This window comes from Anolis carolinensis, chromosome 1 (genome assembly GCF_035594765.1).
Source record: "Anolis carolinensis isolate JA03-04 chromosome 1, rAnoCar3.1.pri, whole genome shotgun sequence".
In the NCBI taxonomy this organism is placed as follows: Eukaryota; Metazoa; Chordata; class Lepidosauria; order Squamata; family Dactyloidae; genus Anolis; species Anolis carolinensis.
The window spans coordinates 32,254,140-32,267,255 of record NC_085841.1 but is presented as its reverse complement, the minus strand read 5'-3'; the positions used below and the strand labels follow the sequence as shown (position 1 = coordinate 32,267,255).

Below are 13,116 nucleotides of genomic sequence, written 5' to 3'. Positions count from 1 at the left end.
GGTTTGCATATTTAGCTTTCATATGCCATGTAGGACTCCCTCCCACTTCCCTGCAAGCTATAAAAGCACAAATTTATTCCAATGACTTTTCATCATTAAACATCTAATTTTGTTTGTGAATCACCACTAGACTGTGCTTTAATTTTAAAAAAGGGGAAAGAAAAGACGCACGGGGGAGGCGGGCAGGCCACCATCCCAGCAGGCCTTCAGAGTTCTCTCTCTATACTGCATCTGGGTCACCCTTGTCACATAAGCGGCTCTCAAGTGTACAGATTTTCTTCAAAGGCCATTGTTTAGGGGGGGCTAGGTTTTTTTTAATTGCAGCGGGAGAGAAGTTGGAGCATTACAATAGCGTACGATTCAATGACCTTGAAACTTGCCGATCCCATTTTGTTCCCCTGCAAATCGTTTCTGGGACACGCTTTCTATAAACTACGCTCTGCATGCAGCCAGTGGATCTGCTCCACTCTTTATAACTAGTCATTCCTCACCTGCTTTGCACTGAATGGAAATTCTGCCAGTGTTGAACCACTGAAGGGATAGGGACCAATGCTGAGAGACCTCCCATACAATGCAAAGAAGCTGGGGCAAAAGCAAGCATGGATTCACACACACATACACATATAACAGCAGATCCACCAGTGGGCCTGAAAACTCTTTATACACATTGAGTATTACTTATCTGGTATTCTGAAACATTCGAAAACCCGAAATTGTCCACATGGATGACAACTTTCCTCTCTGATGGGTTGATGTACACAAACTTTGTTTCATACACAAAATTATTAAATGTGTTTAGTACAACAAAATTACATTCAGATTATGTGTTTAAGGAATAATATATGAAATATAAGAAACATAAATGACTTTCGTGTTTGGATTTGATGGACAAATATGCAAATACAGGTATTCTAAAATCCAAAATAATGTGAATTCCAAAACAATTCTAGTACCAAGCATTTCGGGTAAAGCATACTCAATCTGTATCTTTTATACACTCTGACCATACTGTCTGAGGGATTCTATTCACTGTAGTTAAGAAAAGTAATTTCATGATGTCCTGGTCTCCATTTGCTTTATTTCATATTCTGTATTAAAATTGATTTTATATATCCTGCCCACCACTAAAGACCTCAGGATAGTGCATATCAAAACCAACTAACTAATTTAAAATACTGTAAACTACATATGATTTTAAAGGCTAAAATATATTGAACCATTTAACAAATGCAAAAAAAGGCAAGTTATAATTGGCTAAAGAGTTCAGAAATATTTTAAAATACGTTCATGATTTCTGCAAGGCAAATAATCCCCAAAAGTTTTAGTGAACAACCATATTTTCACTTGGCATTGAAATTATTACAATATTGGTGCCAATCCAGCCTCCAAGAGAAGGGTATTTTACAATTGAGATGTGACAGGAGAGAAGGTCCTTCCTGAGTATTCATATGGCATAATGCCCTGACTGGCAGTGCGTTCAAGTTGACTTCAACTTTGGGTGAGCCCATCATAGGGTTTTCATGGGACAATTTATCCAGAGGAGTTTTGTCACTGCCTTCTTCTAAGGCCGAGAGACTGTGATTTCCCCAAGGTCTCCCAGTGGGTTTTCATTATTGAATGGAGATTTTAACACTGGTATCATAGAGAACACTCAAACCTGTATACTATAATGGGTTTCATGCTTACTTGCACCTACAAGGAAATATCATTGGTTTGTATATTTTGTAGTATCCAGTTTCTGTAACTTACCACTATCTTAATAGATACTTTCTGACTGTATTATCTCATGTTTGTTTTTGTTTTGTTTAGTGTCTGATTTTTCTTTATTCTTCATTTTTGACATTATTTCACTGGCTTGGATCCAAACATAGCCTACCTATTGACATGTCAAGTTCACTAAGTCAAGTCTCATTGATTGTACTACATTTATTCCTAATATGACCACATCTGGCTCTACTCTACATTTAAGCCACATTATATCCCATAAAAGAATGAAGGATATTATACAAAGACATAAGCACTGTATGTCTGTGTGTGTGTGTGTGTGTAATTGTAGTTTCCATGATTGATTACATCGAAAGAGTGAGAACATAATTTGGATAGAAAGTGAAGAAAAGCAAGCGTGCTTAGAAGAGAAAGAGAAGAAAAATTGTGACGATTATATGACAAAGAGGGTGTGTGTATGTGTGTGTGTGTGTATATATATATATATATGTGAAAAATAATAAGATAATAATACGGTGTCTGTATGTCTGTACTTATATTCCACCTTTGTCTCAATGTAGTGCACTTTGGCATATTCAAAGTGATGTGATATTATATCAACTGCCTTTCTGGTTTATTTTCTGACATTTTCCCCTTTTTGTATGTTTTTGGGGTATGAGCAGATTGGGACTGCATTTTAAAGTGATTTAGGGAGATTTTGTACAATTTTCAGGCTTAAAAATATTTAAAAGATGGAGGTTGTGAGGTTCTGCGACCCTATAGGGCTGCACTTAGGGGCCTCAAAAATGCATGTGGCCTGTGGGGTGCACTTTGCCCACCTCTGATCTATATTTTAACTTGTCTTGAGTCCTATACTGGAATTCAAATTAAGCAAGCAAACAAACAAACAAATGGTAGGTTGCAAAGTATACTTTACAAGAAAATTGTTCATGAAGAATTGAATCTTTTCCTTGGCTTTCTCTTGTGCATCTCTAAACAAAAACAGAAATCTTTAGACCTGGCTCACCTGTTTGGCAAGGATCCTCGCAGTGAGTCTCACTGTCTCTGAGGGATTCCAGTTCTGTCCAAACACACACATCGCAGAACATTCTAGCTTGTGCAATGGCCAGTCCTGTTTCTGGAAGATAAAAACATGGAAGGAAAGAAAAACCTGTGAATCTGCATTTTGCAAAGGAGAAGAGGATGCCATGTGCCTCACCCAAGTCTGGAGGTCAATCAAAATATGTTTCCTTTGCAATCATAAGATGACACTTGGTAGAAGTGAACTAAACGTGGAACAAATCTCAAGGCCCAGCAGCTGGTGAAAGGCCCTCTTTTCCACCCCAACTACCATTATGCTGGTCTCAAAGGGAGAGAACAACAGCAGCCATCTGCTGAATATCATTCTCTTCCCCACTGCCATTCTCTTTCCCTTGTGTATCCTGACTTTTTAGAGAGCTCGGAAATGTCAAATTAACAACTGAAAAATGCACATGAAAAGCAACATGTACACTCATGATGCCATATAAATAAATGAGAAAACAAGGAGCATGAATAAGAACTGTTGTTTCTGAAATGCTGAAGTTGGCTTGGATATGAACTCTCAGTAATACTTTTAAAAGTTCAGCATCTTTCCTAATTAATGGACGGCATGTATGGCCACTGTTATAGGTTGGAAGACCTGGACAACTGTCAAGGCTCAGACTAAACACAAACACCACACACCAAACAGCAGTACAATCATGTTAGAAGCTTCTTGGCATGGAATCTGTCCAAGTTAGTAACTGCATCCCTCCTAACGGCCCCTTTGTTGAACCGATATGTATCTTCTTTCGTGGATACAAAGGCTATATCTGCATACTTTCTATTACCTCCTCTTTCCATCACAATCTTTGCCTCTACATTCTCAGTCCCACAATACTTTAGGACCGTCACAAACCTAAGTCTACAAAAAAAACCCCAACTGAAATAGACTCCAAACTCCTCTCCTGTTACTCAGAACTAGCAGAGTGGACAGATCTATTGCCATGTAAGCTTCATTTAAAGTTTCACATCACAATGACAGGAGGAGTCGCCATGTCCAGAAAAACTAAGCTCCTCTCTGCAAATTTTCCCCAGAATAAGAAATGCTGGAATGAATGTGCTCAGATTTAATTGAAACCTATTATTATTATTATTATTATTATTATTATTATTATTATTATTATTATTATTATTATTATTATTATTATTATTCCCTGCTTTTTCTCTCCTGAAAGAGACTCAAAGCGGCTAAACATAAAAGTATTAGCATACAATTTAAAAATACAAATATACAAACATTAAAACAGAATTAAATATAAACAGTATTTTAAAAATCACAGTACTGAAGTTCACAATTTGCAACATTGAATAAGTATCCTCAGTACACATGCTGATTATCCAAAAACCCGATTCACCTGAAGCTGTTTTTCAGAAATCTCCTAATATTTGTAAAAAAAAAAAAAGCAATCATAAGAGCAAATAAGGAGCCCCGGTGGCGAAGTGTGTTAAAGAACTGAGCTGCTGAACTTGCAGACCGAAAGGTCCCAGGTTCAAACCCCGGGAGCGGCGTGAGTGGCCGCTGTTAGCTCCAGCTCCTGCCAACCTAGCAGTTCGAAAACATGCCAGTGTGAGTAGATCAATAGGTACCGCTCCGGCGGGAAGGTAACGGCGTTCCATGCAGTCATGCCGGCTACATGACCTTGGAGGTGTCTACGGACAACGCCGGCTCTTTGGCTTAGAAATGGAGATGAACACCAACCCCCAGAGTCAGACATGACTGGACTTAACGTCAGGGGAAACCATTTTAAGAGCAAATAAAGCTGGAAATAGCCACTGAAATTTAATAGAAAAGGCTTGACTTCATGTCTACAACATCTCTACATATATGTACATGTATGTATTTCTAAGAAAGAATGCTGACCAAACAGACTTGCCAAATAATAACAAAAAATCCTAATCAAACATCTAACTATTAATAGTGCAAGGTCAAAAATAACATTCTGAAAGATAGTGTATAAGACTTGTCTTTGTAGCCCAAAGAAGGGGAAAGACCCCATTTAAGAAAGATGCAAAACTGCCGGTGCCAATGTGTCCTTCCAATATTCTGTCCTGACCCTTTTATTCTTTAAGCGCAGTTAATTAAAATTTTTCCTCAGGCAGAATCCGACTGAGTTATGTGAACTAGTAAGGTGGTTAAAGGGACAAGATATGGCTGAATTTTGCAAAACAAGATAAAAGCCAGGAACATTGCAGGAATGGGGGAGCTGTGTCTGAGTAATACCTGGCATGGAAACACTCCGATAGAGGTCTTTTTAGTGATCACAGCAGGATCACATTTAACATTCTTTCCCACAATTTCTCTAAGCTGTTTGATTGGTAGCAGGCAGTATTGTTCTAGCCAACTCCCTAGTGCTGTATTAATGATACCGTGTAGATAGGGACGGATGGACCCCATCAGTTCTCTCTGATTTAAAGACAGCATCAGAAAACATCTAGAAAGGAAGTTTTCTAGGACACTGCTTTTCTTATATAAAAAACTGAAGTCAAAACATAAATAAACTACCTACAATAAGCTGTTCAGAATGGATGCTGTCGGCAACTGATATGCTCTTAAGGAAGCCTAAATGATTCTTTAAAAAAAAAAAAGTGAAGTCTTCATTTAATAGGTGAATGAGCCTGGGGAACAGAATCTTCCATAAAAGAACTCAAAGTCACATCAGCCATGCTAGGCAGATGTACAAGTCAAGGGCAAAATACATACACACACTCTTTCATATATATTTTTCCACAAATTTGGTTGATGACATGTTGAAGCTACGGCCCGGCGACATCATGCCCTTGGTTCAAATGAGTGCTGTTTATAAACTCATAAGCTCCGATGTGGCAAAATTGACTAAATTGATTCTATACCTCAGTGGTTCTCAACCTATGGGTCCCCAGGTGTTTTGGCCTACAACTCCCAGAAATCCAAGCAAGGTTACTAGCTATTAGGATTTCTGGGAGCTGAAGGCCAAAACATCTGGAGACCCACAGGTTGAGAACCACTGCTATACATCAAACCAAGAAACAAAATGGTTTGTGTGTGCATTCGGTTGAACCCCTTCCTGATTTCCCACATTTTAGTGTTTCCAAATTATGTTGACAAGATACTTATGTGGTTACGAGGACAAAAAGTACAGATATATGATGGGCGACACCTGGCTTGAAAACAGTACAAGTGATCTAGGAGCCAGTTCAGACAGTATCTTTATCCCAGGAGCTCGAGCGTCAAAATGAAGGGTGTCCAAACGATGCCTCCAGTAAAAGAGGATCAATTCAAGACAAAGCAGAAAAACCCTGCTTTATCCTGAATTAATTAGATAGCCTATTACACTCGCACCTTTGTGAAAGGCTCGAGTCTGATGGGCTATGGGCCCTGCATGGACAGGCCCACGGGGAGACCTGGGACTTCCCTGGGGCCTGTCCATACACCCATCCCGCACCTTCCCACCCCCCCACCCCCAAAGCCCTAAAAAGTAAAAATAACTTACCGCCACCATTAGGCCTTGCAGCATATTTCCTAGAATGTGCCAATTATGCTGAGAAAGTGAGGGGGAGCAAATAGCTCCTGCCTCCTCCTCGCTTCCTCTATGAAATTGGTACATTCCAGGAAATATGCTGCAAGACCTAATAGCAGCCAGTAAGTTATATTTACTTTTTAGGGCTTTTGTGTGTGTGTGTGTGTGGTGGGGGGGGCTGTTTTCTGTCTGGGTGCCCTGCTGGAAAGCCCATAGAGCATCTGGATACCCGCCACAGAAAAGCACGTGCTTTCTGAGGTATGTGTACACTTTAACCCAGGAGCAATCACATTTTTAAAATGCAATTGCTCCCGAATTAAAGGGCTGTGTGGAACTAGTTGACCATGAGCTGAACATGAGTCAACAATGTCATGCGGCAACTAAAAAAAGCCATTTCTAGGCTGCATCACTAGGAGAAGTCTAATATCGAAATCAACTAAAGTAATGGTGCCATTCTATTCTTCAGAGAAATAGGGAGCTGGGTATGTTTAGCTTCAATAAAAGGCCGAGAGGGGGCATGATAGCCATGGTTAAATATTTGAACGGGTGTCACATAGAATCATAGAATAGTAGAGTTGGAAGAGACCTCATGGGCCATCCAGTCCAACCCCGTCAAGAAGCAGGAAATCGCATTCAAAGCACCCCCGACAGATGGCCATCCAGCCTCTGCTTAAAAGCCTCCAAAGAAGGAGTCTCCACCACAGCCCGGGGGAGAGAGTTCCACTGCCGAACAGCTCTCACAGTGAGGAAGTTTTTCCTGATGTTCAGGTGGAATCTCCTTTCCTGTAGTTTGAAGCCATTGTTTTGCGTCCTAGTCTGCAGGGCAGCAGAAAACAAGCTTGCTCCCTCCTCCCTATGACTTCCCCTCACATATTTGTACATGGCTATCATGTCTCCTCTTAGCCTTCTCTTCTGCAGGCTAAACATGCCCAGTTCTTTAAGCCTCTCCTCATAGGGCTTGTTCTCCAGCCCCTTGATCATTTTAGTTGCCCTCCTCTGGACACATTCCAGCTTGTCAACATCTCCCTTCATCTGCGGTGCCCAAAATTGGACACAGTATTCCAGGTGTGGTCGGACCAAGGCAGAATAGAGGGGTAGCATGACTTCCCTGGATCTAGACGCTATTCCCCTATTGATGCAGGCCAAAATCCCATTGGCTTTCTTAGCAGCCGCATCACATTGCTGGCTCATGTTTAACTTGTTGTCCACAAGGACTCCAAGATCTTTTTCACATGTACTGCTGTCTAGCCAGGAGTCCCCCATTCTGTATCTTTGCATGGAGGAGGGGGCAAAAATGTTTTCTGCTGCTCTGGAGACTAGGATATGGAGCAAAAGATTCAAATTACAGGAAAAACGTCCTGATGATAACAGCTGTTCTACAGTGGAATATGCTACCTCGGAGCATGGTGGAGTCTCCTTCTTTGGAGGTTGTTATGTGGAGGCTGGATGGTCATCTGTCAGCCCTATGATTCTTGGAAGATGCCTTTTCCATACTGATTTCGAGGGGAAAAACACAGCCAGAAACTTCTCCAACACACGCACATTACACCAGTGACTAAATGGCTATTGAGGTGAGGAGCAGGTGCCTATGGTGCTTTTGGACATTGTATGAGAGAGGGAATTCATTTCTGCACAACAACCAAAGAAGTTCAACATGCCAGCACAACATCTAGTAACACTTGCATATGTTGCTAACATGAAGCTAGTAAGTACTGTACTTATAGCTCTATTAATAAAGCATATTTTTATTTTAACTTGTGTTTTTCATTGGACTTGGAATTTTGATTCAACTATGTAACCAAAAGTTAAGAAGGAAGCCCAAGAGATCCCTACGTTGAGGTCTAGTCGTTATTATCGTTTGATGTAAAATAAAACCGAAGCAAGAAGTGTTCCCACCCAAAGAAATTGAACAAAGAAGCATTTACCATGCACTGCAGTCCCAGAAGTTCAATATCAAGGCACAAATGTCCTTCTTAGCTTCTAGACAGAAGTGCTGAGCCACTTAAAAATGTCTTTGAAGAAGACAAAGATGAAGATGTGAACACAGATTGTCTGTGCAGCACATATAGTCAGCAGAGACTAGATTCTAAAGAGCATCAGGCTTGAAGGTAACTTTGAATGAGAATTCAACATCAGCAAGGCACTTGTCTTTCACACAAGAGCTTTGGAAGATCTGCATATGTGAAGAGGAGTATTTTGTAATGTGAGGAGACAAAAGCCCCAAGCATTTTATAGAGTGATGAAAAGGTCAGGATCAATGTTGGTGCATTCAAAATATAAAGATCAAGACTCTCAAAACCCTATTGAATAAAGCATTCAGTTCTGCACGATGACCTGAAGGCAGGCCTTAGATAACTGCTCATCTTACAATGAAATGTACAACTTAATTTCCTTGGAATTTTTTTAATGTCCAGATATTCATACTTTAGAGTTTTCCCTCTTATAAGATTATTTTCTTGACAACAGTAGGCTAAAATGGGTTGTTTTTAAAACATCTCCTTGAGCAACTGTATAACAGGCTGGTAGAAGTGCACATGACAGAAGCATTCAGTTAATTTATTGTTGTTACTGTTGTTGAAGATCTTGACCAGAATCCAAAGCACTACTTAATTGATGTATAACCCAATTCTCTCCTAAAATAGCATCCCCGGAAAATGTAAAAATTCAAAACAAGAATGCAAATTAAATGCCTACACCAATTAAAGACATACATAACACTTGCTTTGTGCTGCTTCTCACATGGCATGGTTTCCAGATCTTTTATCATTTTGGATATGTTCTCGCTTGTCAATATCTCTTGAATTGTGATGCCCAGAACTGGACACACTATTTCAAGTGACCAAAGCAGAATTAAGTACTTAAACATATCTTATCATCAAGAGGTTCTTCCTAATGTTTAGGTGGAATCTCTTTTTCTGCCATTTGAATCAATTGCTCTATGCACTAGTCCAGAGGTCCCCAAACTTTTTAAACAGGGGCCCAGTTCATGGTCCCTCAGACCGTTGGAGGGCCAGACTATAGTTTTTTAAAAAACTATGATCAAATTCCTATGCAGTGCACACTGCACATATCTTATTTTGAATTAAAAAAAAAAAACAGGAAAAAATACATCCTCAATGTTAATCACAATCATAATAAAACAATAAAGAGGGTTGGAAGAGACCCCTTGGGCCATTTAGTCCAAGCTCCTTCTGCCTTTGTGCACCAAAAGCACTAGCAAAGCACCCCTTAATAATTAATTATTTATTAAATAATAATTAAAATACCATTATAAACAAGCAAACCTACTCAATATGACATCTTTCAAATATGTAAACATGACAAACATGTGCTCTATTAACCTTCTCCTTTTCAAGCTAACACATACCTAGTTCCCTAAGCTGCTCCTCATAGGGCTTGGCTTCTAGACCTTTTAGCGTTTTGGTTGCCCTTCTTTGGACACTTTTGCTTGTCAATATCCTTCTTGAAATGTGGTGCCCAGAACTGGACACAGTATTCTAGGTGATGTCTGACCAAAGCAGAATATAGTGGTACTGTTTGCTTCCCTCAATCTAGACCAGTGGTTCTCAACCTGAGGGTCCCCAAGTGTTTTGGCCTACAACTCCTAGAAATCCCAGTCAGTTTAGCAGCTGTTTGGATTTCTGGGAGGTGAAGGCCAAAACATCTGGAGGCCCACAGGTTGAGAACCACTGATCTAGACATTATATTTCTATTGATGCAGTTAAACATTGGTCTGGCATCACACGGTTGACTCATGTTCATTCTGTGGACTACTAAGACTTCTAGATCCCTTTCACATGTATATTTACCAATCTAGCTGTCACCCATCTGTGAATTTCATTTTTTCCATCAGTGTGTAGTACCTTGCATTTCATCCCGTTGAAATTCATTTTGTTAATTTTGATCCAACTCTCTAATCTGCTTCCGTCATTTTGAATTCTGATCTTGTCCTTTAGCCATCCCTTCTTATAAACATTACAGCAGGAGCAAAACTCAGATGGTACATATGATGATAAGTTACAATTCAGTACAGTATTGTGTACACAAGCCAGAAGCCCACACAAAGCTCTTCCATCCCTTGAACTTCTCTTCTCAAGGGGAACTAGCATCAAGCAGACATGCCTTTTGATCAAGAAATGTTAATTGTTATATATCAAACTTCTTCTTACTTCATTATACATTTGTCCTTGGCATTTGGGGAAAAACATACATGAGGAATAAGTTTTAAGGCTCTTTGGATACAGGTACAGATGAGGCCTGGCAAAATATGGTCCACACCAGATTTCAACTGTATCAGTCATGATCTAAACCTACATAACTTCAGATTCTTCTTGTATATTATGCTTTAGTTGTGAAAATCTAGTTTTGACATTTAAATCAAGAGCTCTTAATTAAAATAAACATGAAGTCAACATATGGAGCAGTTCACATTAAATAATCCTTGTTTTACACAAGTTACAATTAAGTAACTTTGCCCTTCTCGGTTTTCACCTGCTGGTAACATGTGATCTCTTCCCAAGAACTGCCATCTTCTCACTTTTCTAAGAACAATCCCCCCTGTGGGGATCTTGCTAACATTAAGGGCGGCTTGATGAATCAACTCAAAAACAGTGTGGGAGGGGAAAACTCAAACACGGGCACATGCTGTCATTGAAAATCCTTAGACATTACAGAGAAAATCCTTAGACATTACTAACAACAGGAGCTAGAAGGGTGCCATTTAGCAAAACATAGGCATACTTACAAAATACAGTTTAAACGTTTTGTTGTGTTCATTAAAGCTTTCTTAGGAACTATAAATTATTGGAATTGGCCTGCTTGCTGTTTCCTTTGCCACTGTAATGAAAATATACAACGACCCAGTGTAAGCACGGTCGGTTTCTATACCCACGCTATTATTATTAGCAGCAGTGACAGTACATTTGCAAACAGATTCTCTCTCCCACCCCCAAAGCTAAATCCAGCCTTTCTTTCTGATTGCTCAGCTAGGCACAGGCTTCTTCACCAGCTTAGTGAAATAATGTTTAACCATCTGGTATGCTTAAAAGGAGGCAGGAGCTTCTGAAGCAATTAGGGCCATGTAGCAGTCTACTAATCTAATGGCTCAGCAGTAGCATGACCCAGAACAGCTGATCCGCAGGCTCTCATTATGGCAATTTCCAAATTCCTAGAATGGTTGAGTACACAACTCCAATTCTGCGGCCACAACAGACCCCACCTGCCTTTCCCTACTGCTGTCCTTGCAGCTTCTATCAATGGTGCACTAGAAATACATGCTTTTTCTGCCCATGTTGGGTGGCAGGATCTTAGATGTTCAGCCCTCAAGGGTAAATTCTCAAAGCCCTGTGTTAAAATTACCTGGATAATTGTTCATGGAAGGGCGATATAAAAAGGATGGTGGCTTTGGAGGCTTTTAAGCAGAGGCTGGATGGCCATCTGTCGGGGGTGCTTTGAATGGGATTTCCTGCTTCTTGGCAGGGGGTTGGACTGGATGGCCCATGAGGTCTCTTCCAACTCTACTACTATTCTATATATAGCATCCAAAAACAATTTAAATTCCAGGGCATTGCTCTAAGAGACAGAGGTCTATGGAGCATTGAGTGAACACTTCAGGATGGCACTGCCACTCCAGCCCTCTGGAGTTTAAGGACCTCGTCACACTAGAGTTTGGACCCACTTTAAATCCACTTTAAATCTATTTTAGGAAGGGGCCTTTAAACAGCTCAGCCAGACAGATCCTGAGCATCACCAAACTACAAACCCCAGAATTCTGCAGGAAGCAGGTTTTGTGGGTGGTTAGCTTAAGTCATTTATAGCTACATTTATCCAGCTGTGAATACAATTTAGGCTCGCACCCCATGTAAATAAATGTATAAACATATGTGAAGTGACCTTTTCCATTCATAGTGGGAGAAATACTCACCTGGCATTCCACGTTGCAGTAAAAAGCCTGCTTACATTTTCCACATTTAAACAAGCCTTCTCTCCTTGAGAGAGAGAGAGAGAGGGGGGGGGGGGGGGGAGAGGGAGAGAGAGAGAGAGGGAGGGTTAATATACAATTTTCATGTCTTCTTAGTGACAACAGACATATTTTCTTTTAAAATTGTAGCCTTTAGCTATACACCACACAAAGCAAGACCTGTCAAAATGTAAATGGGCTGCAACCCCAATAATCCCCCTTCATTAGTGATACTGTGAAGTCTTAATGGGAGTTGCAGTCTGATTCATCAAGATGCAAGATATTCTTATGAGGATTCAGAGGCAGGTAAGCACACTGATAGGATGAAGAGTTTATTGATAAACCACAAAGTAAGGTTACCCTGTTTTAATCCTTGTCATCGTGAATGTTGTAACTCTGTTACTAGCTGTCTCATATTGCTACAAATTGCTCAGGATTAAGTGCAACACAGCAGAAATTCTAGGATATTTGACAGCTAGTGTTGCCTTTTTTGTGATATCTCATAATGGTTAAGGTAAAGGTTTTCCCCTGACGTTAAGTCCAGTCATGTTTGACTCTGGGGGTTGGAGCTCATCTCCATTTCTAAGCCGAAGAGCCGGCATTGTCCGTAAACACCTCCAAGGTCATGTGGCCGGCATGACTGCATGGAGCGCCATTACCTTCCCCCTGGAGCCGTACCTATTGATCTACTCACATTGGCATGTTTTCGAACTGCTAGGTTGGCAGAAGCTGGACTAACAGCGGGTGCTCACTCCGCTCCCGGGATTTGAACCTGCGACCTTTCGGTCTGCAAGTTCAGCACACTTTGCCACCAGGGCTCCTAAAAGTGTTGCCTTTTTTGTGATATCTCATAGCAATATTGATGAATATTTT

General features: G+C 40.4%; 1 protein-coding gene across 1 annotated transcript in view; it reads right to left on the bottom strand.

The window, feature by feature from the left end:
• Positions 1 to 13,116, bottom strand: part of smyd2 (SET and MYND domain containing 2) — a 58,422-nt gene that overhangs the window by 31,991 nt on the left and 13,315 nt on the right. The window contains exons 2-3 of the mRNA XM_003216018.4: positions 12,208 to 12,271; positions 2,732 to 2,842 (exon numbers count right to left, since the gene is read on the bottom strand). Of these exons, the coding sequence (XP_003216066.1) occupies positions 2,732 to 2,842; positions 12,208 to 12,271 (175 nt within the window). The remainder of the gene's footprint in view (positions 1 to 2,731; positions 2,843 to 12,207; positions 12,272 to 13,116) is intronic.